This window comes from Pseudomicrostroma glucosiphilum, assembly GCF_003144135.1.
Source record: "Pseudomicrostroma glucosiphilum strain MCA 4718 unplaced genomic scaffold BCV69scaffold_6, whole genome shotgun sequence".
Lineage (NCBI taxonomy): Eukaryota > Fungi > Basidiomycota > Exobasidiomycetes > Microstromatales > Microstromataceae > Microstroma > Microstroma glucosiphilum.
Window position 1 is genome coordinate 886,640 of NW_020289918.1, and position 18,591 is coordinate 905,230.

The following is an 18,591-nucleotide window of genomic DNA, read 5'->3' on the forward strand; positions in this document are numbered from 1 at the left end:
CCTGGGTATATGCGCTTCCCACGTTCTTCCCATCGGAAAGAGGCAGAAAGGCGGAGACTGAGCGCGTGGCCCCTGCACCCCGATGCGATTGAAGCCCAGAGTCGACGCCCCGCTGAAAAGGGCGATAGGCTACGCTGCTGCCACTCCTCCTTGACTCACCTCGTCCATCTCCTGCGGCTCAGCTTAGCCCATTCCCATCCTCCATCGATATCATTCAGACCTCGCTGCTGCTTGCTGCTCATCATGGAAACAGCAGAGGCAAAGAAGCAGAGGCGAGCTACTAGAGCTTGCGACGTGAGTCTCATTGCCTGCGCTGCATACATTGTCTCATCTAAGCAATCAATCAATCGCATATGCTGACCCGTCTGTTTCGAATTCTCTCTCCCACTCCGCAGCCATGTAGAGGTCGCAAGATTCGATGTACAGGTGTCGATACAGGTCAGAATAAGTGCAAAAGGTGGTGAGTACACCTACGCGATTAGCGCCGAGCCTCCCTTTGTACCACGTGCTGAGCTTTTCTATTTCGCCTACTCAGCTCGACGATGTCCCTGGACTGCACCTTTGATGTGCCAATAAAGCGGCCACTCCCATCGGGTCAAGTGGAGGAATTGCAGGCCAGGATCGCCTTTCTCGAAGCACAGCTTGCCGGACGCAACCTTCCCTCTCAGCCTGGCCAGACTCGCCATCCACCAGACCAATCGGAAGACGCCGACGATGACGACTCTGCTTCGGATTCATCCTCCTCTTCCTCACGCTCACAGGCACACTCTAGCGGAATCGCCTTCATACCCAGCTATATACCCACCAGCGACGTCGATCGGACATGTCCAGGCGGCCTCCCCGGCGTCGACGATCCCAACCCGTCCCCTGCAGATGAGGCTAGCGTTCAGGATGCTGCCCCACGCAGCGCCTACGGTCACCTCGGCTCCAGCAGCGTCATCTTTCCACTTGCAGCAGCCAGACAGATACCTCGAACGTACAAGTCCATTGGTCTGCAGATGGCAGATCAATTGCGGAAAAGGGTGCGATTGGAACATTGGCAGTGGGATTGCAGCCCTGTCGAGGCCGAGCTGGACAAGGATCCGCATTGCTTTTGGCCAAGTGAAGAAGAAGCGAAAGAGCTCTTCGATGCCTTCTTCGAAGCAAAAGGAGCCGCGGGTCCAACTATGGGTATAGATGACGCCGTTGTGCGCAAAGAACACGCCATCGGGCCAACAGGCGGAATCTCGAAGGTACGAGCGGCACGAATTTATGCCATATGTGCTCTGGGAGCCTGGCATTGCCAGCTAGGTCTGGAAGTCGTCAACAACCGACCCTATCTGGCTGGCTTACACTGGTCGCTAGCCAGTCAAAGACTCCTCTTAACTCTTGGCAAACGCTATGATCAGCTTGCCGACGCCATCGAAAAAGCTCAGTGCTATATCCTGCAAGCGTCCTTTGCATCGACTCGGCCTATGCTGATACAGAACAGCTGGCACGTCGCTGGAGACGCGATCCGAGTCCTTGTGGACTGTGGTATGCATCGCAAATCTGTCCTGCAGGAGCTCACCGGCAAGGCCGATGAACGGCGTAGGACTTTTTGGGCATGTTACACCATTGAAAAGATCATCACAATGGTCATGGGTCGGTGCTCAATGCTATCGAGTCAATTGTTCGATGCCGAGCCGCCAAAAGAAGACGAAGATCCAGCGCAGTGGTGCGAGATCGAGGCTATGATGCTGACAGAAGACATTATGAGAGCTAAAGTGAGTCATTGACCTACGCCAATCACTGAGCTGGATTGACTCATTGACTGACCAAATTTTTCCATGACGGCGTAATCACCAAGTATGCCTACCGAGGGTCACCGCCATCGAACAAGAGCCTCAGGAAGATCGAGACGAGGCTCGAGAACCTGCACCGTCACTTGAATTCCTACAGGAGCGACAGCAGCTTGAGGGTGGCGGTCCAACGTCTTCAGATCATGGTTGACTCCGTCGAGGTGAGTGAGCTCCGTCTGCATTGTGCCGTTCCTGAAACCGTTCCCTGACCTTACCGCATCGTTGTCACCTCCGCTTATCAAGCTGCTGTACCTGGCTCCCGACATACTAGCGCCAGGACCAACTCCAACTTCTGCTCTGGACACATTGGAGAGAAATCTGCGTCGGACTCTCGAAACTGATTTGGCGATTTGTAAGTCACACGTCAACGCATTCTAAACTGTCGCCTCTGCAGCCCGCAGTACTAATCCTCTTCCATTGCTTTCGCAGCGCAACATGACCCCTTTACCGGCTCCCTGGCCTCCCGAGCCATAGTCCTCTCACATGTCATGTCAAGGCCTCATCAGCCCGACAATGTCCGCAAACGCTTTGCAACCTATAGCACTCGGTCTCTCGGCTGGCTGAGAAGCTTGGAAGCCAGGTTCATGCACGCAGGCAAAGTGGGAGACATGCTCGTCTTGCCCCTCGTGGTGGAGCAAGAAGAGGAAAAGGCCGAAGGCATCGGCGCTGTTGACAGAGTTGCGCCGAGGAGGAAGAGGTCCTCCGAAGTATCGTCTCGCAGCGCCAAAAGGCGGACGACTGGATCTACAGGGGCTCCATCGCCGGGCAATCCTTCTCCTGCGAGCTCGGGCCCCAATGCTGACTCAAGCACTAGTGCAGGCAGGGGCTCCGCTTCTGAGTACCCAGACATCATGAACAATGGACTCCAGCTACCACCCATCTGGAGCAATACACCTCAAGCAAACAATGGTTGGTCACCACGCGCGCAAGCACCCATGTCGTTCAGTCGGACCGGATCGAACCCTCAGGGAATTCCAACAGCAGACCTCAATGCCCTCTTCGGCAGCTCACCATCGGCTTCTTGGTCCACGGCGACCCCGCCCTCCAAGTCTCTCAACGGCAGCTCGGGTCTTTCGAATAACGGCAGCATCAGCAGCGGTCTCACTCCTCTCCCACCTTTCGACAGCTGGCCTCCGCAAAAAGAGGGCGGGAGCGCGGGTGGGGGAGGAGGAAGCGACGCCGCCGCCGTCGGCGGTGGAGCAGCTGAAACTGCGAATGGACTGACAGCACCTGCTGTTGCAATGGGTACGGGCAACCTGGACTTTGCGTCGATGGACTCGGTGGACCTTTCGAGGCTGCTCTTCGATTTTGATGTGGTGCCGAATCTGAACTTCATGGAGGGATGGACGTGAGATTTGGGTTGGTGTTGGCAAAGAGGTGGTGGGAAAGGCAGAAGAGGGAGTGAGACACGCTCGTCGCGAGTTTCCCAAGTGGAAGTCGACGCAGTGCAGGGCAGAAGCGAGGAAACGTGATCGTGTATACCCTGGAAGTAGGACTGTACCACCAACGATTCTGTACCTGTAGTTGAAGTTTTATCACCTCTCATTAGGATTTTACCGTCACCGCCGCTCTACCACCCCTTTGATTCGAGGGATGGCTCGACGAGCAGACAAGAGGACCGTCGAGCGTTGGATCGAGTCCGACTCTCGGGTCGGAGCCACACTTTCGGATCGGAAGGGTTGGGGTGGAGGCGTCGATGCGCCGATGCGCCGGGGATGAGAAGTTGAAGCTCCGCCCGCCCACACCTTGTGTCAGACCCGCCCCAGGTCCTTCCGATTTGCAGCGAGGGAGTGAGTCCGAGTCCGAATCCAGTCCTTCTTATCAGACTTGAGTAGACCTTCCCATCCAAGCTACACACGCACGCCTCCTCTTACTCTTTCCACTCTGCAGCTCTGACTTTTGTTGAAAGTCGAGTCATCGAGTCCTCTTCCTAGTCGCTCCTCTCTTTCCTTTTTCTGCGCTCGTTGCGACCTTCTTTCATCTTTCGGACAGAAAGCCGGCGAGCTTCGGATATCTGAGTTCGGACCACCTAGCTCCTCCTTTCCTACCATCGCTGGCTCTTCAGACTCTTCGAGATGGCCACAACTAACCCTAAGCCGAAGGGTAAGTTGGTGGACAACTTCGTACGGCACTTTGCTTCCGTTCTGACACCCTTGCTCTTCTCCTCCGCCGCCTTCCAGCTCTGCCCTTCTATGCCCAATTCACAGCAGGAGCCGTAGCAGGTGTGACCGAGCTCCTCTGTCTCTACCCCCTGGATGTAGTCAAGACGCGTATGCAGCTTCAGACCGCCAGTGCCGTGGGTGCAGATCGGTACAACGGCATGTTCGACTGTTTCAAGAAGATCATCGCAAACGAAGGTGCCGGAAGACTTTACCGCGGAATCGTCCCTCCCCTCATGCTTGAAGCTCCCAAGAGGGCAGTCAAGTTTGCTGCTAATGACTTTTGGGCAAAGACATACAAGAATGCGTTTGGCACTGAGCAGATGAGTCAGGGCCTGTCGGTCCTCACGGGCTGCACGGCAGGTGCAACGGAGAGTGTCGTGGTTGTTCCATTTGAGCTGGTGAAGATCAGACTGCAGGACAAGGCGCAGAGCCACTTGTACAAGGGTCCTATGGATGTCGTCAATAAGATCATCAAGGCTGATGGAGTCATGGGACTCTACGCGGGTATGGAGAGTACCTTCTGGAGGCACGTCCTTTGGAATGGAGGTTACTTTGGATGTATCTTCCAGGTGCGCGGACTGCTTCCGAAAGCGCTCAACAAGGGCGAGGAACTGAGGAACAACTTCATTTCTGGAGCCATCGGTGGTTTCGTAGGAACGGCTATCAACACTCCAGCGGATGTGGTCAAGAGTAGAATCCAGAACACGCCAAAGGTAAAGGGGACTGTGCCAAAGTACAACTGGACATTCCCATCCATGGCACTCATTGTACGCGAAGAGGGAGCCAGCGCACTTTACAAGGGATTCACACCCAAGGTGCTTCGTCTGGCACCTGGAGGAGGTGTGCTGCTCCTGGTAGTCGAGGTGAGTCCAGGAGCGAGCTGGACAAGCGCTGATACCTCGTGAGACTATACTGATGCCATTACACGTCCCTCTCTTCTTGACCTCAATCACCAGGTCGTCCTGGAGCAATTCCGTACCTTCCTCGGTCCTCCATACAAGTAGAGTGAAGGCTCGACAAAGGTTTGAGAAGACTAGAAAAGAATCAGACAAAGAAGTACGGATGTGCATTGTAATCAAAACGACCCGCCTGTCTACCCATCCCCTCGTTCCCTCTCGCCGCTACTTTTGGTCATCTTCCCTCGTTCCCCTTTTTTCCGTCTACACGATGTACTGTAATGCTAGCCAATAGCATCAGAGAAGACCAAGCTCACTCTCAGAGTTCAGAGGCTCTGATGCAACTGTCCGTACGCTCCTCTTGCGATGGGAGAGGCGGAAGGAGGACCATGGTCGAGGTTCGTCTAGTCTACGCATGGGCCACCAATGAGACCGGAACGGAAGAGCTGCGCGGAGACGACTTTTTGTCAGGATCTTCCCATTGCACCCTTGGTCCGCCCACTTCCTCAAACACCCCTTCCGCAATTGTTCCTCGTAGCCAATCTTCATCCCGCTCGCCTTTGTTGCTGCTGTGGGCCTGCATATAGTCTGGTGTATACCATGCTCCCTCTGGCTCGATCGACGATGAGGGCTGCGCGCCCTCTCCCGCCTCCGCCAGCTGCTCGTCTGCTGAGGGCACAGAGTACCACTTCCGAGGCACAGCGCCTCTTGGCGTCCACCTCTCGAGCTGCTGTAACTAAGTGGAGCGCAGCAAGTACACCTCTACAGAGTCGTATGGCTTCTCAACTGTACGCTCAACCGCTACGGATGCGGTCCTTCCCTCTCGCTGCTCCGTTGCTCTCGTCCTCTTCCTCATCACTGCTCTCCCATCGAAGCTTTTCTACCTCAAGGCATGTCGGTTTCCAGACCAGTACGGCACCTCGAGCCGACTGGTGGCCATTGAGTACTAATGCAGCAAAGTCTACCGAGGCACAGGAGTCGTACAAGGACATCGCAGCCTCAGGGAGTGTCAACCCAGCCGCGGAGATGTCCCAGGCGGGGAGCTCGTCGCAAGGCGCTTCACCACTAGTGGACGCATCTTCTTCCGCCTCCTCTGCAGCTCCGTCCATCGATGTCATCGGAACTGCTTCTGAGGTTCTGGCCTCTCCGCTCAGTGTGACTGCAACGGAGCTGACGCTGTCCTGGTGGCCCAATGTGCGGATCATGGAGAACCTCCTCCTCTATGTTTCTGAGCATACCGGCGCTCCTTGGTGGGCCATCATCGTCGGATGCACCCTGGCTGTCCGTGTAGCCATTCTGCCGCTTGTAATCAAGGGTCAAGCAAATGCTGCTAGACTGGCCAATATTCAGGAGGAGACAAAGGCGATCATGGAGGACGTCACCTACCACAAGCAGCACCAGGATATGAGGTCGGCTCAAACGTCTATGCTGCAGATTCACGGACTGTGGAAGGAGCACAACTGTCATCCTCTCAAGTCCTTTATCCTCCCAGCTACTCAGATGCCCCTCTTCGTGTCTTTCTTCTTTGCCCTCAAGGCTCTTGCCGAGCAAGGACTGGACACGCTCAAGAGCGGCGGACTTGGATGGGCCACAGATCTGACTGCGCCCGACCCCCTGTACATCGGTCCGGTTCTGACCGCCGCTACCTCTCTCGCCACACTAGAGACAGGCGCCGAGTTTGGCAACCAAGGAGCCTCAGACCCAGGAACAGCAAAGAATATCAAGATTGGCCTGAGGGCAGTTACCTGCTTGATGCCCTTCCTGGTGTACCACCTTCCCGCCGCCGTCTTCTACTACTGGATCACAAACAATCTCTTTTCCCTCTCCCAGATGCTCGTACTCAAGATTCCTTCCGTGAGAGCATACTATAAGATTCCAGCACGCAAGAAGTTGCCTGCTGCCACGAACCTCACGGGCAATTTGCTCGGAGCGGGAGCTTCGTCTAGTGTGCATGGAAAGTTGGGACGGCCGATGACTTTTGCCGAGAGTGTGCGAGCGGGATTCGATAGCCAGAACGAGCTGGAGGAGTCGAGGAGACGAAGTGGTGAACTGCCACCTGCCTCTACTTCTGCAGCCCCTACTGCATCGGGTGCAAGTGTAGAGGGTCAACCAGATCAAGCGAGGAATAGGGCGTATGAAAAATGGATCAAGGCGGGTAATGCAGACGCTGCTACTGCTTCTGCTGCTTCTGCTTCTACTCCTGCTGCCTCATCGCGCCTTTTTGAGGAAGCAGCCACAACCGCACCAGCAGCTACAGCTGCACCAGCACCAGCACCAGCACCAGCAGCTACAGCTACAGCTACACCGGAGAAGCCCAAGACTACCCTCGCCGCTTCTTTCCCAACCTCTGAGCAAGGCACCAGCGCCGGCCAAGGTCAAGCAGTGAGCGGTGATTTGCTCCATCGCGAGATGGAGGCGGCGGAGAAGCGTCGGCGGGTTGTTCAGGCGAGGGAGAGGAGGCAGGGCAGGAGGAGGATTTGAATGCCGCCCCCCCTCTTGTATCAATCCATATCCATCACTCAATCTAACGCTTCTACGCTTTCACTCACTGTAACGTACTGGCCTGTACTGGACTGTATCGTATTGTGCCTACAGTACGCTACACCACTTCCAATCTCAATCTCAATCTCAATCTCACTCACCAAACGTCAATCTCATTTCCTGTCCGAATCTGCCCGTGTTGAAGAATTGTAGCCAGAGTCAGAGCCCAAGCTGAAGCTGGAGCTGAAGCCGGAGCCGAAGCCGGAGCTGGGGCCGGAGCCGAAGCCGGAGCTGGGGCCGGAGGACATGGGCAAGCAAGGTATATGGGTATATCGATTGAGCGACATGTAAAGAAGCACAAGACGGGGTTGGGCGGGATCTAGTAGAGTAGAGTAGAGTAGAGTAGAGAAGGGGGAAGGCGGATGTGCGATAGAGAGGAAGGAAGAGAGAGAGAGAAAGAGGGGGGAGTAAGGAAGAGAAGAGAAGCGCGAAAGTGAATGACAGTAGGAAGTGACTGGTGACGGGGGATGCTGAGATTGTGCTTGTGACGGTGACGGTACGACAAAGGGGGAGGGAATCGAAAGCGGCCATTGCCAGTGATGATGTACGGACTTGGCGGGGGAGCAGAAAGGTCGTAGAAGGAGCAAATAGATCTGCCAGCGATGCGGGTGCTCTCGCTCCTATTCCTCTCCCGGAACCTCCTCCTCTTCCTCCTCCTCCTCCTCCTCAGCTTGTCCCTCCAACTCGCACGCCCGCTCTAGCAGCTCGACAATCTTTCCCTCCGCCGCTCTCCGCTGCACAAACTCGCTCTTCAAGAGTCCCGCAGCTGTGCCCCTCTGCTTCGGGTTCATCTTCGTAGCAAGAGCAACGAATTCACGCAGCCCCTCTGACCATGTAGGCGTCTCGGGCCCAGCGCTGAGTGCGGGCAGGCCGTGCTGGGCCGTAGCGCTGACTGCCTGCTCGGGGCTGAGCTCGACATTGGGTGGCTGTCCTTCGCACATCTCGTAAAGGGTAGCGCCCAGAGACCAGATGTCCACCTCGGTCGAGTAAGGCTGCGAGGCCACCAGTTCTGGCGCCATCCAGTAGGCAATCCCCACTGTGCTGCTCCTCTTGCTCTGCTTGCTCTCTAGCTGCACCGCTTGTGTAAAGTCGGAGAGCTTGGCTGTCCCGTCTGGACAGATCAGGACATTGTCTGATCGCACATCACGATGTATGATCTGGAGAGAGTGGAGACACTGCAGCGCCTCGAGAAGGTCAAAGAGTACCTTGGCCATGACTGTCTCTGGAATGAGCAGACCATCGCCGTGCAGTGCGACAATGTCTGCAAGAGATCGGTCGGCCAGCTCTTGAGCGATCCAGACGCCAGAGTACTGAGAGGAGATGGGTGGAGCGTAGAAGACGTCGTACAGTGCGAGAATCTTCTCGTGCTTGCAGGCCGACCAGAGGCGAATCTCCTTGGCGAGTCCTGCGAGGCGACTATTTCCGACCTCTCCTTGCTCCACGCTAGGCAGCTTGACGACCTTGACAGCTACGAGCTCTTGAACACCTGCCTTGCCTGGGCCAACGGCCGAGAAGACGTCGCCAGAGTCTCCAGATCCAATCAGCGTGAGCTCGTCGAACAAAGCCTCTGGATCTGCAGCAACGAGGAATTGAGCAGCGGGTTTGACGCACTCTGGTAGTCCCGAGCTAACGTCGAGCGCTACAGAAGTCGTTGCAGGCACAGAGGGGACTGGCGCCCCTACTAAAGGCATGCTTGCAACTGAAGGCATGGGCATCTGCTCAGATGCTATCACAGACGAGTCAATTCGATTTCTCGACCTCGATCTCCGCGGACCCTTCTTGCCACTTGTTGAGGACTGCCTCGAGTGAGCTCGGGATGCAGATGGAGAACGGCCTCTGATCGATGCGCTGCTTGTGCCCGCGGGAACCACCTCTGAGGACTTGATCGATTGCTTCCCGACGGGAATCGAAGGCACGACTTGATGAGGCTTGGAAGGTGAAGGTGGAGAAGAGGCAGATCGATTGGCTGTGTTTGGCAGAGGTGGCACTGGTGGCACGTCATTCAAGTGTTGTGGAAGCATATCCTCCAGATCAAAGCTCTGTCGAGGCATCGTGTCCGCGTCAGCGGCGACGTCAAAGAAGGCCTCTGAGAAGCCGCTAGCGTAATGAGTGCTGACAGGGAAGCGATTGCGGGTGTCTGTCGATCGTCGAGGTGCTTTGCCAGTCGTCCGCCGAGAGCCTCTGGAGCCATTGCTCACGCGACTAGAGGGACGAGGCACTGCCACTGCCTCTGCTTGCTCACGGTCAAGGGAAGGCCGTGCTTCCGGGCTCTTTGGGCTGGAATTGTCGGTCTGAACGACCTTCTTCAGCAGATTGGACGCGGCACTTGCCTGAGCAATATCTTTGTCCACAGGATCAGGTTGCGGGCTGTCAGTCGTATTGACCAGAGGACTGTTGCCGCGGGACGGTGCTGCTGGCGAGTCAAGGTACGCTAGACCGCCAGGAGTGGAAGGAGACCGACTGACAGCACTCGTGAAAGCCTCGGCCGATGGGTTGCGAGGTCGAAGGTTGCTTCCGTCTTCAGAGCGCTGTCGACTCGCACCACTGAATCTGGGACTCTGCTGCTCGAGGAAGGGTGACAATAGAGATCGATCCCTCAGATCGATGGGAGAGCTCGAGGTCGAGTCTGTCGCACCACCTCGTCCCGTACCGCGGAAGCTTGCAACGGAGAGAAGACCAGGGCTGCGCAGCGCATTGCCACCGCCTTCACCGAATCGAGGTGAAGCTTCAGGGGGGCCAAACAGGCCTGCTGGCAGAGGCTCAGTCGTATGGGCGCTCCTGAAACCTTCTCGCACAAAAGCACTACCATTCGAGTAGACTGAGATACCTCCGGGCGACCCAGGTATGGGCTGGCCTTCGCCTTCCTGCATCCAGTCATCAAGATAATCATCAGCTGTATAGTCCTCCTCGTCGTCTTCTTGCTCACGTCGCTCGTCGTGCTCATCTTCTGTATCGTCTTCGAAGCCTGAGCGAGGCGAGGGTAGGATGGCAACTGCTTCAATGCCATCATGACTGTGAGATCGATGAGCGAAGGGAAGAGGCTCGAGCGCGGGAGAGGGTTCTCCAGAAGGTTGTGCCTGTCCTTCAAAGGTGCTACTTCCCTCGATTGTGGCGGACCTAATGGGAGTCGCTACTGTGAAGAATCCATCGGCATTCGGTCTGATGATGCCTATCTGCGGTTTGATGAGTGGGCTCCGACCCTCTTGGCTTTCACTGCGACTAGCGCTTATAGGTACCATCCCCGCGCTTCCCGATGCAGATACATCTTTGGGAGGCACCTTGGGGGCATTGTCAGTAGCCGTGGAGCCACTGCGCTTGCGGACAGCGTTCAGGAGATTGAGCGTGAAGCCGCTGCCTCCAGGAGGATTCTGGACCTGAAGCTGATTCGGGCTCGGATGCGGAGATGCCATTGCTTCTGGAGAGTCTCGCACTACCACAAAACCTGTGTCCGAGTCTTTCCTGGCCAGTCCGCTGTCCTTGACATTGCCGCTGAATGAGGAACCTGAGGGGCGCCTCTCGAGGCCTCCGGCGGCTCCACTCGACACATTCAGAGATCCCGCAGCGTGACCTTGGTCTGAGTCGGCAGCATTGGACAAGATAGTGTTAGGTCTGGCGCGGACAAGAATATCAGCATTGCCTCGCGAAGATGGAGGATAGATCCGCGCTGGACCTTTCATCCTCCTTCGCTCCCTCAGACCTGGAATCCTTTGGCCCTCTGCCGCCCGCCCTTGTGGATTGAGGGAATAGGCGTGTGGACGTTCGTTGATGACAGCACTGTTCGCCAAGACACCATTGTCGCCAGCGGGTCGGCCAGCGGCGTTCGCGTAGCCTCCTCTGTGATTGATTGTGGGAGTGATTGTCACATGCCCATTGCTTCCAACAAAAGGCGCCTTGCTGCTTGATCCATGCAATGCGGAGCTAGTGCTGCCATTGGCGACCTTCGAAGTTGTTGCGGACGCGTCAGTAAGATGGCTATTCTTTGAAGGAACCACGGGAGGCACTTCAGAGGCCGTAAGCAAAGGAGAGATCGCCTTCTTAGCGTTAGCAGCCAGGCTGGCAAACTTCGTAGTAGGTACTTCTCGACCACCGCTTTGACCACCACGAGCCTGAAATCGCGATTTGGCCTTCGAGCTGTTCTTCGTCTTGGCTGCTCGGGCAATCGGACTAGGTGGGCTCCACTGCGATGCCATCTGGATCGCACTGGCGATTTGCTGACTATTTGGAGAGGCTCCTCGACTGGTTGGTGGGACGGGGAAGATACTCAGAGGACCAAGCAGGGGGCTCTCAGCCTGCCGAGCTTGTGCACCGCGGGGCTGATTGGCAGCGGGAGCATATTCACGAACCGTGTCCACTAATTGGCTATGGGTTAGAGCCCTGGGCAGCGTTCCAGCCTTCTCCACTCTTTCCGTGGTCGCAGTGGCGATTTGCACTTCGTCGTCCTCCGCACCAGAGTAAGGATATCCATCGCTCCATTCACCAGTATCCACAGATGCATTCGTGGTGGCGTATGACTTGACAGTACGGCGAGATTGAGCACGAGAGTTGACGCTAGCACTGCGTCTCTTGCCCGTTGAGCGCGCCACACTCTTTCGCGACGCTCTTGATGAGGGTCGGACAGATCTCTGGAACTCCGGTGGCTGAAGTTTCCTCTCGCCATTTGACAGTGCGGAGTGGGTCGGCAGGCCCGGAGTCAGAGGACTCTGTGGCGTACGGGCTCTGTCAGCGCCTCCATAGATAGAGCCAGGAGCCTTGGACTTCCTGGTCATCGTACTTGACTTCTTTGACCGCAAGCTGGATGCCGAGCTCTTGTTTCGCAGCTGCTGTTTGGAGGGCTTTCGAGCATGCTGTGCGGCAGCGATTTGTAGATCATCGTCAGGTGCTGGAATCGAGTTGAGCAGCATCAGAGCCCAATTCTCGTCTTCCACATTGCCATCTGCTAGAAAATCGGGCAGCAGCAATTTGCGACTCGAGCGTTTATCGACCCTGCCGGCGCCCTTGTTGTCCGGCCCAGATACCTGATTGAAGCCCGACAAGCCCAGACCTAATCCCAAAGCCGCAGAGGTGCCGGGCTCGGCGTCAACCCACTCGTCATCCTTTGTGCGCGAGTCTTGAGGGCTACCACTGCCGTTTATCACCGGTACAGCTGTTGGCTTGATCGGAAGAGGAGGAACAGGCGGTGACGGATGGACAAGCGGTCTTTCCCTTCCGCCAGCCTCTGAGCCATCGTCCCAGCCTCTGTTCAGCACAGACGAATAGCTTGTCGAGGCTCTCGTTGGAGCCCTCGACAAGCTCATGCCGGGAAGAACGGTCCTCTGCCCGCTGCTATCAGTCATGGCCACCGATCGTACCCTTGATGCATCAAACTCATCGCTATACGCCCTGCTTCTCCGATAGTCCAGTCGTGGACTTTTCGTGGGGCTTCCCAGGCTGGATGGTCTTGATTTGGACCTGTTGAGGGGGTAAACGCCTTCCATTCTACTCTCCAGGTTACGCCGAGGGTCATCATCCTCGTCCTCGAGGCAACGTCTGGCCATGTGTTCAGCCCACGAAGCTGGCAGGCCAATATACCCTTCCGGACCGACGTGAACGTGGACGTTGTGTTGGACATCGAAAGGTAGACCAATGCCGGGGTCAGAGACGGGCACAGGACCAGGTGGAAAAGCGTAGTCAGCAGACTCTGTGTCCTGATAGGGTGTGCCGCCACCTCCGGAGAGAGAAGAACGTCGAGAGGTCCCTCTGGACGAGTGACTGAAGGAACCTGCAATGGACCTCGAAGGCGGAGGTCGCAAAGCAGCTTGATCATGGTCGTAGTCCCATTGGCTGCGCAGGTGACCTGTGTAGTGATGGGCGTCAGAAGCCGCCGGGGTGAGGGATTGCCCAGCCGTGGCTGAGTGAGACGAGGAGCCTCGGCGTTTGCTGGCCCCCTTGCCCTTTGACTTGCTGCTGATGCCCTTGTTACTGCTACTGCTAGAACTAAACGGATGGCTGCTGGCGCTACTTGTTTGCGTATCTTCGCCGGCAGCTCGCGGCCGCCGTGGCAAGGCTGTTGCGGCGGCTGCAGCTTCCCTCTCTGCTTTCCACTGCTGCTGATGCTGTGCAGCAGATCGAAAAGCATGGGTGGAAGCCTTTCCGAGCTTCTTCAAGCCTGCACTCATACCTTCAGCAGCTCCTGAAGCAGCTCCACTGGCCCAACCCTTTCCCTTCTTTGAAGTATGATGAGGCCGACCCCCTATGCTAGGGCTGGCTTGCACAATGCCCTCCCTCTCCCCGACACGGTATGTGTCTGTCGTATCCCGTTTGGCTGAGCCATTGCCATCAACAAAGTGTGACCGGAGACTCGGACTCCCCAGGGTGGAGGTATCTTCCAGGGACGGCGAGTAGACTGCCCTTGCGCTTCCTCCCGGAGAAAAGGCTATTTGTGGGGCGAGCGATAGGGGTACCGAGTCTTTCTCAGGGGGCGGTGGTGGAAGGTCTTTATCCACCCCTCTTTTCAAGTCCGCAGGACCGAAGCCGCCGGCCTTGTTCAATGCGAGAGGAGCAAAGGAAGAAGAGTGGGTGGAGTGAGAGAGGCTGGACCCAGAGGCTGACGAGGTTGAAGGATCGAGTGAGGGATTGGACGATATTGATCCCATTTGATCTCCCGCATGGTGGTAGGAGCGTTCTGAGGAGGTCCATTGCGGCCGCTCGCTATCCCGATCACCCAGGATGGCGGATCCATCTCGGACTTTCGGATGTGAAGCCGGAGCGAACGCAGATCCGGCATACATGGTGGCAGAATTGCGCCCGAGGGCGGATACCAGAAGGACGCCCTATGGAGACAGCTCTTGAGCAGAACGAAGAAGATGATCAGGGGAAAGCCGCGGTTGAGCCTAGTGTAAGGCCGTAGAGGGTATCAAAGGCTGCCGAGGATGTCCAGAGAAAGCATGAGCCGAGGCGCGAAGGGTCCTATGGCTGGTCGAGCTCAGGCAAGTATGGCGTGACGGCGAGAATATTCTAGTAACGAGTGTGGACACCAGCCGAGGCCGATGGAAGTGCGCGGGAAGAGGAGGAAGACAGGAGGAGGCGGTCCCGCTAGGGGCTTCGACCGCGTGAATGGGATGGGCTCGAAAGAAGGTAGAGTCGTGGAAGCGCTTGAAGGTGTACGGGCCTCGGATACCAAACAGAGATCTATGAGCAATGGTCTGAGGCTGTATGGTCACTGACGAGGCTGTGGACGATGACACTGGTGAAGAGGTAGAGATAGGAGGGGGACTTCCTTGGCCGGGAGGGACGATGGGCAGAAAGGAGGGACAGGAGGCCCAGGCGGCATCAAAGCGGGCCCACTCCGCTCAGGAACAGAAGAGTCGCCGGGAGTAGCCAACACTCACACCAACACCATCTTCGCGCCAGATTTAGATTCATTGATTGCTGTCTCGATCATCTGTTTGCCTCGAGCGAGTGCCGCATCACACCATCCTAGCTTTCACATGAAGCGTATCTCTGCTTGATCCTCGCTATTCTCGTACACACACGCTGGCCGCGCATCGACCCTTCTTGGCGCCCTTCAGTGCGCTGCCCACCCGTCTCTCAGCAACGGTCAGCTAGTCCGTGCCAAGGAGCCTCGCCTCGCCACCGTACAGTGCAGAAAGGGCGAAGGAAGGCAGACAGGCCAGCTCCAGCATACAGTACGGCCCCCCACAGTGAGCAAAACAAACCTTGCCTCGTTGTCAGGGCCCTTTTCGGTCGGCTGGTGTCGGTGGGCGTCACGCCCGGCCACTTCAGACGGCTGCACGTCGGCGACTTGACGCGAAAGTGTTGGTTGGAAAAAAAAAAACGTGTCTCGCCAGACGGGACCGCGAAATGCCAGGGTCACACTGACCGATGGACCGTGTGTCAGATGGCCTCAGACAGAAGACCAACCACTGCAGAATGGTCTCAATTCAGATCTGAGACGAAACTGAGTCAATCAGCATAAGCAGTAAGCATGGACTTCAGCTTTCCCCTCTGATTATCCGATGAGGAGCCCCGGACGCCTACTACAACCTCCTTGGCCGAAGATTGCAACGGAATCGAGAGCTGAGAGAAGCCCGACAATCATCGTAAAGGCTGGTGAAGCGAATAAGGGACTTCACCGGCAAGAGTGTAGGCGTCGTAGGAATGCGGGTCTCGCGCTACGGTCAACACAACCCATTGCCTCCTCTCTCTGAGCGCAGCAGATCTTGGTAGGCGCGGCGCGGAGAACCACGTGGCAAAACGCGACTGCACGTCCGGAATGTGGCGTGGCGCCTTGGGTGTCCGCGTCTGGAAAAAGGGGGGCCGAGAATGCTGCGTACAGCTTCAGCAACAGGAGAAGGGGGTGGGAAGCCACCTCCCGGTCACAGCGGAAAATAACGTCGGTGGCCATCCTAACAAGGAAAGTCGCCCTTGTCAGACTTGGCAAGGCTTCCGGAAAAAGGACGCTCGCTTCCTCCTGTAGGCAAGGCAAGGCGGGGTGCTGTCATCTCCGACGCTGCCTTGCGTTGGCCCACGGATCTAGAAGTTGAAACTGGGTCGCAACGCTAGCCGAGCACTTTGGCAGCATCTTACCAGAGGTATTCCCCCGACGCGATCTGTCGATTTCTCACGTCGGAGAGCGGACATGCTTTGCGATAGCCTACACATTCTTCCATCGGAGGTTATGAAGTTCATCCCTTTTAGGTCCCCCCCCCGTGTGGGCGCGACGTGTTTGCCGACGGACCTTTACACCCCCTCTTGACCATCCGACTCCTCTTTGCCCCACCACCCCTTCCCCTATACAATATATACCCGCTGCCAAGTGTCGGTCCCTAGCCGGCTAGGACCCCTTTCACTTCACACAGCATACACAGCCAGACGACGTCCATATACTGCCGCCGGAATCCCTTGGGCTGCCAGACTATTTGAATCAAGCATTCTATTCAGATCATCCTCATCGTCATCAGCATATCCCGTCATCATCCTCATCCATACCTCATACAATGTCTGACATTCAAGCTACTAACATCGGCGCGAGGAAGGCCTCGTGGCGACTGCTGTTCCTCATAGCCACATCTGTGCTGCTGTTCACTGCGTCTACTACATTCGCAGCATCAGAGGAGCAGCTGAACCTCTTCCGGAGAAAAAGTGCCGCACGGCGCCACACAGGTGTAGGCTATCTGGATGAGGTCGATCGAGTTGAGTTCGTCAAGAGGGCGAAAAAGACCAGCAAATCCGTGACGTGCACATCTAGCCTAAGTGTGAGTCTCTCATGACCGTTGCAGAATTGACAACGGCGTTTCGTTCCGCTGACCTTTGCTGTACAGTGTCCTACGTCTGCCTTACCACAGCCTGGTTTCGATGTTGGCAAGGTTGCGGGTGTAGCTACCGACCTCGCAAGCCACTCGTGGGAATATGGAGTCGTCTTTGATGCTCTTCTTGAGCTGTGCTCCCCGACACGCTCGGTCTTCTCGTCGACAGCATTCCCAAGCGGCAAAGTACCTAGCGTGGCAGTGTCGACGCACACCGCTCTGAGCTACATCAAGCCGCTCATCAGGACCAACAGCAATTCGCTCATCGACGGTGCCGGATCTCTGACGGATCCAGCATCGCTGACCACAGGGGCGATTCTAGTGGGCCAGACCACACCGGCGTATCTGACTGCCGCCAAGAAACAGATTGCTACCCTTTACGCCGGACCGAAGTTCTACAATGGAGCCATTTCGGCTCGCGCCGATGTCGCTGAGCTGTGGGCCGACGCTATGTGAGTCCCAATGTCAGCGCTTCCTGTCGAGAAGAGTAGCCGATGACTTGAAGCTCACCAGGACTTCTCCTCCTCTTTTCATAGGTATATGCTCACTCCAGCCCTGGCGTACTACAGTCCCGCTACCCAAAACATCCAGTACATTCAGGATGCCGTCAAGCAAGCCACCTACTACCGGCAAGTGTTGCAGGCCAACACCACCGCTAGCTGGCAAGGTCTGTGGGTGCACATCGTCGGCCCACAGAGCGCCACATATGGCGTCTGGCTTACTGGCAACGGCTGGGCAGCTCTAGGCATGGTCCGTGTCCTAGCTGTCATGACCAATTGGTCTCGTACAGCAAAGTGGACCACACAGCCCGCACTGATCAAGAAGTACATCTACGAGATCCTCGATGGATGTATGGCTGCAGGCTTCTCGCCCGATGGCACCGGACTGCTTGCCAACTACTTGGTGGGCGACTCTTCCGGCCAGACCGCCAAGCCCAATGGCAACTTTGGAGACGCTACAGGAACAGCCATGATCGCCTCTGTTGCCTACCGCATGATGGTCCTTGATCCCGCTGGGGCAAAGGGCTACAAGACTTGGGCCAACAAGTTGCGCACGGCCGTCGCTGCCCAGGTCAAGTCGAATGGTTATGTGAACCAGACTGTGAACCCTTACGACTGGTACGACACGACGCCTTACACCTCGGGTAGTCCTGAAGGCCAGGCTGCCGCGGTGCTCATGGCTACCGCCTACGGTGCATGCGTCAGTGCTTCTCGCTGCTAGTCATGCTAGTATCCGCATCGCTTCGTTCTCCTTTGCATAGTCATCGTCTGTCATCTTTCACTGCACACACTCTCGCTCCATGGCCCGGGCGGCCCTTTGCTATAGATCTCCCCCCACCTCGGTACGAACGAAGCCTTGGTTCCGTTCCCCTACCCTCCTAACTTATTGACGCGACACACGTCTAATATACCCATGTATGCAATCCGTTTGATTATCTTTACCTTATTCGGCTCGCCGTTGGCAAACATTATCCTACTCACTGCACACATCATTTGAAGACTAGCATGGCGTCCAGCGGTAGTACTGTTCGAGGCGTGGTCGAAGCGTGTGCGGGCGGGCGTGTGGACTTGCTTTCAACTGGACCGTGTGTGCGCGCGCGCCGCCCGGGCCAAAGCGGAACGGCGATAGCGGACGGCGGAGCGGAGGCGTGAGCTGAGGCTGAGTGCTGAGAAGCCCGTGACCAGCCGAGGGAGAGCACGAGACTGAGAGACTCCACCTGGGCCGTCTGCGTGGGGCACCGTGCCCAGCTGTGTGGGGAGGCGAGGACGCTGGCCGGTGCTTCAACCGGACGACGAGGCCGTGACCTTCCTTCCTCTCGCTTCGCTTCACCTTCTTACACACTCCTTCGTACATCTCACCTCCTCTGAGAGACTCCTACTCACACACT

General features: G+C 56.7%; 7 protein-coding genes across 7 annotated transcripts; 6 read left to right on the plus strand and 1 right to left on the minus strand.

The window, feature by feature from the left end:
* Positions 1 to 29: 29 nt before the first annotated feature.
* Positions 30 to 2,491, plus strand: BCV69DRAFT_190583 (hypothetical protein). Its single transcript, XM_025489612.1, has 5 exons — positions 30 to 294; positions 396 to 457; positions 536 to 1,745; positions 1,829 to 1,981; positions 2,064 to 2,491. Exons 1-5 carry the CDS (start codon positions 244 to 246, stop codon positions 2,196 to 2,198), a joined length of 1,611 nt encoding a protein of 536 aa, XP_025348375.1. The 5' UTR covers positions 30 to 243; the 3' UTR covers positions 2,199 to 2,491.
* On the plus strand, positions 2,198 to 3,457 carry BCV69DRAFT_190563 (hypothetical protein). Its single transcript, XM_025489611.1, has one exon. The coding sequence runs from the start codon at positions 2,309 to 2,311 to the stop codon at positions 3,170 to 3,172; it is 864 nt and encodes a 287-aa protein (XP_025348376.1). The 5' UTR covers positions 2,198 to 2,308; the 3' UTR covers positions 3,173 to 3,457.
* A 438-nt stretch (positions 3,458 to 3,895) lies between these two features.
* On the plus strand, positions 3,896 to 4,986 carry BCV69DRAFT_287406 (putative ODC2-mitochondrial 2-oxodicarboxylate carrier; the record flags this gene model as incomplete). The annotated part of the gene is made up of 3 exons (XM_025493566.1): positions 3,896 to 3,923; positions 4,001 to 4,845; positions 4,939 to 4,986. The coding sequence occupies 3 exons, from the start codon at positions 3,896 to 3,898 to the stop codon at positions 4,984 to 4,986; spliced, it is 921 nt and encodes a 306-aa protein (XP_025348377.1).
* Positions 4,987 to 6,081: 1,095 nt separating this feature from the next.
* Positions 6,082 to 6,774, plus strand: BCV69DRAFT_234654 (hypothetical protein; the record flags this gene model as incomplete). The annotated part of the gene is made up of 1 exon (XM_025489893.1): positions 6,082 to 6,774. A coding segment is annotated over one exon (693 nt), but the record flags the coding sequence as incomplete, so codon positions are not given.
* A 1,376-nt stretch (positions 6,775 to 8,150) lies between these two features.
* Positions 8,151 to 8,642, minus strand: BCV69DRAFT_233603 (kinase-like protein; the record flags this gene model as incomplete). Its single annotated transcript, XM_025489867.1, has 1 exon — positions 8,151 to 8,642. A coding segment is annotated over one exon (492 nt), but the record flags the coding sequence as incomplete, so codon positions are not given.
* A 7,456-nt stretch (positions 8,643 to 16,098) lies between these two features.
* Positions 16,099 to 17,279, plus strand: BCV69DRAFT_190654 (hypothetical protein). Its single transcript, XM_025489613.1, has 3 exons — positions 16,099 to 16,652; positions 16,719 to 17,167; positions 17,240 to 17,279. The coding sequence occupies exons 1-2, from the start codon at positions 16,395 to 16,397 to the stop codon at positions 17,157 to 17,159; spliced, it is 699 nt and encodes a 232-aa protein (XP_025348380.1). The 5' UTR covers positions 16,099 to 16,394; the 3' UTR covers positions 17,160 to 17,167; positions 17,240 to 17,279.
* Positions 17,240 to 18,193, plus strand: BCV69DRAFT_282710 (hypothetical protein). The gene has a single exon (XM_025492448.1). The coding sequence runs from the start codon at positions 17,244 to 17,246 to the stop codon at positions 17,922 to 17,924; it is 681 nt and encodes a 226-aa protein (XP_025348381.1). The 5' UTR covers positions 17,240 to 17,243; the 3' UTR covers positions 17,925 to 18,193.
* Positions 18,194 to 18,591: the final 398 nt, after the last annotated feature.

Bases quoted from the DNA above. Each gene is read 5' to 3' on its own strand.
- BCV69DRAFT_190583 (XM_025489612.1), top strand. From the start codon at position 244: ATGGAAACAGCAGAGGCAAAGAAGCAGAGGCGAGCTACTAGAGCTTGC. The intron at 458-535 runs GTGGTGAGTACA...TCGCCTACTCAG, and splicing joins GGTCAGAATAAGTGCAAAAG to CTCGACGATGTCCCTGGACT. The intron at 1,746-1,828 runs GTGAGTCATTGA...GTAATCACCAAG, and splicing joins AAGACATTATGAGAGCTAAA to TATGCCTACCGAGGGTCACC.
- BCV69DRAFT_190563 (XM_025489611.1), top strand. From the start codon at position 2,309: ATGTCAAGGCCTCATCAGCCCGACAATGTCCGCAAACGCTTTGCAACC.
- BCV69DRAFT_190654 (XM_025489613.1), top strand. From the start codon at position 16,395: ATGTCTGACATTCAAGCTACTAACATCGGCGCGAGGAAGGCCTCGTGG. The intron at 16,653-16,718 runs GTGAGTCTCTCA...TTTGCTGTACAG, and splicing joins CGTGCACATCTAGCCTAAGT to TGTCCTACGTCTGCCTTACC.
- BCV69DRAFT_282710 (XM_025492448.1), top strand. From the start codon at position 17,244: ATGCTCACTCCAGCCCTGGCGTACTACAGTCCCGCTACCCAAAACATC.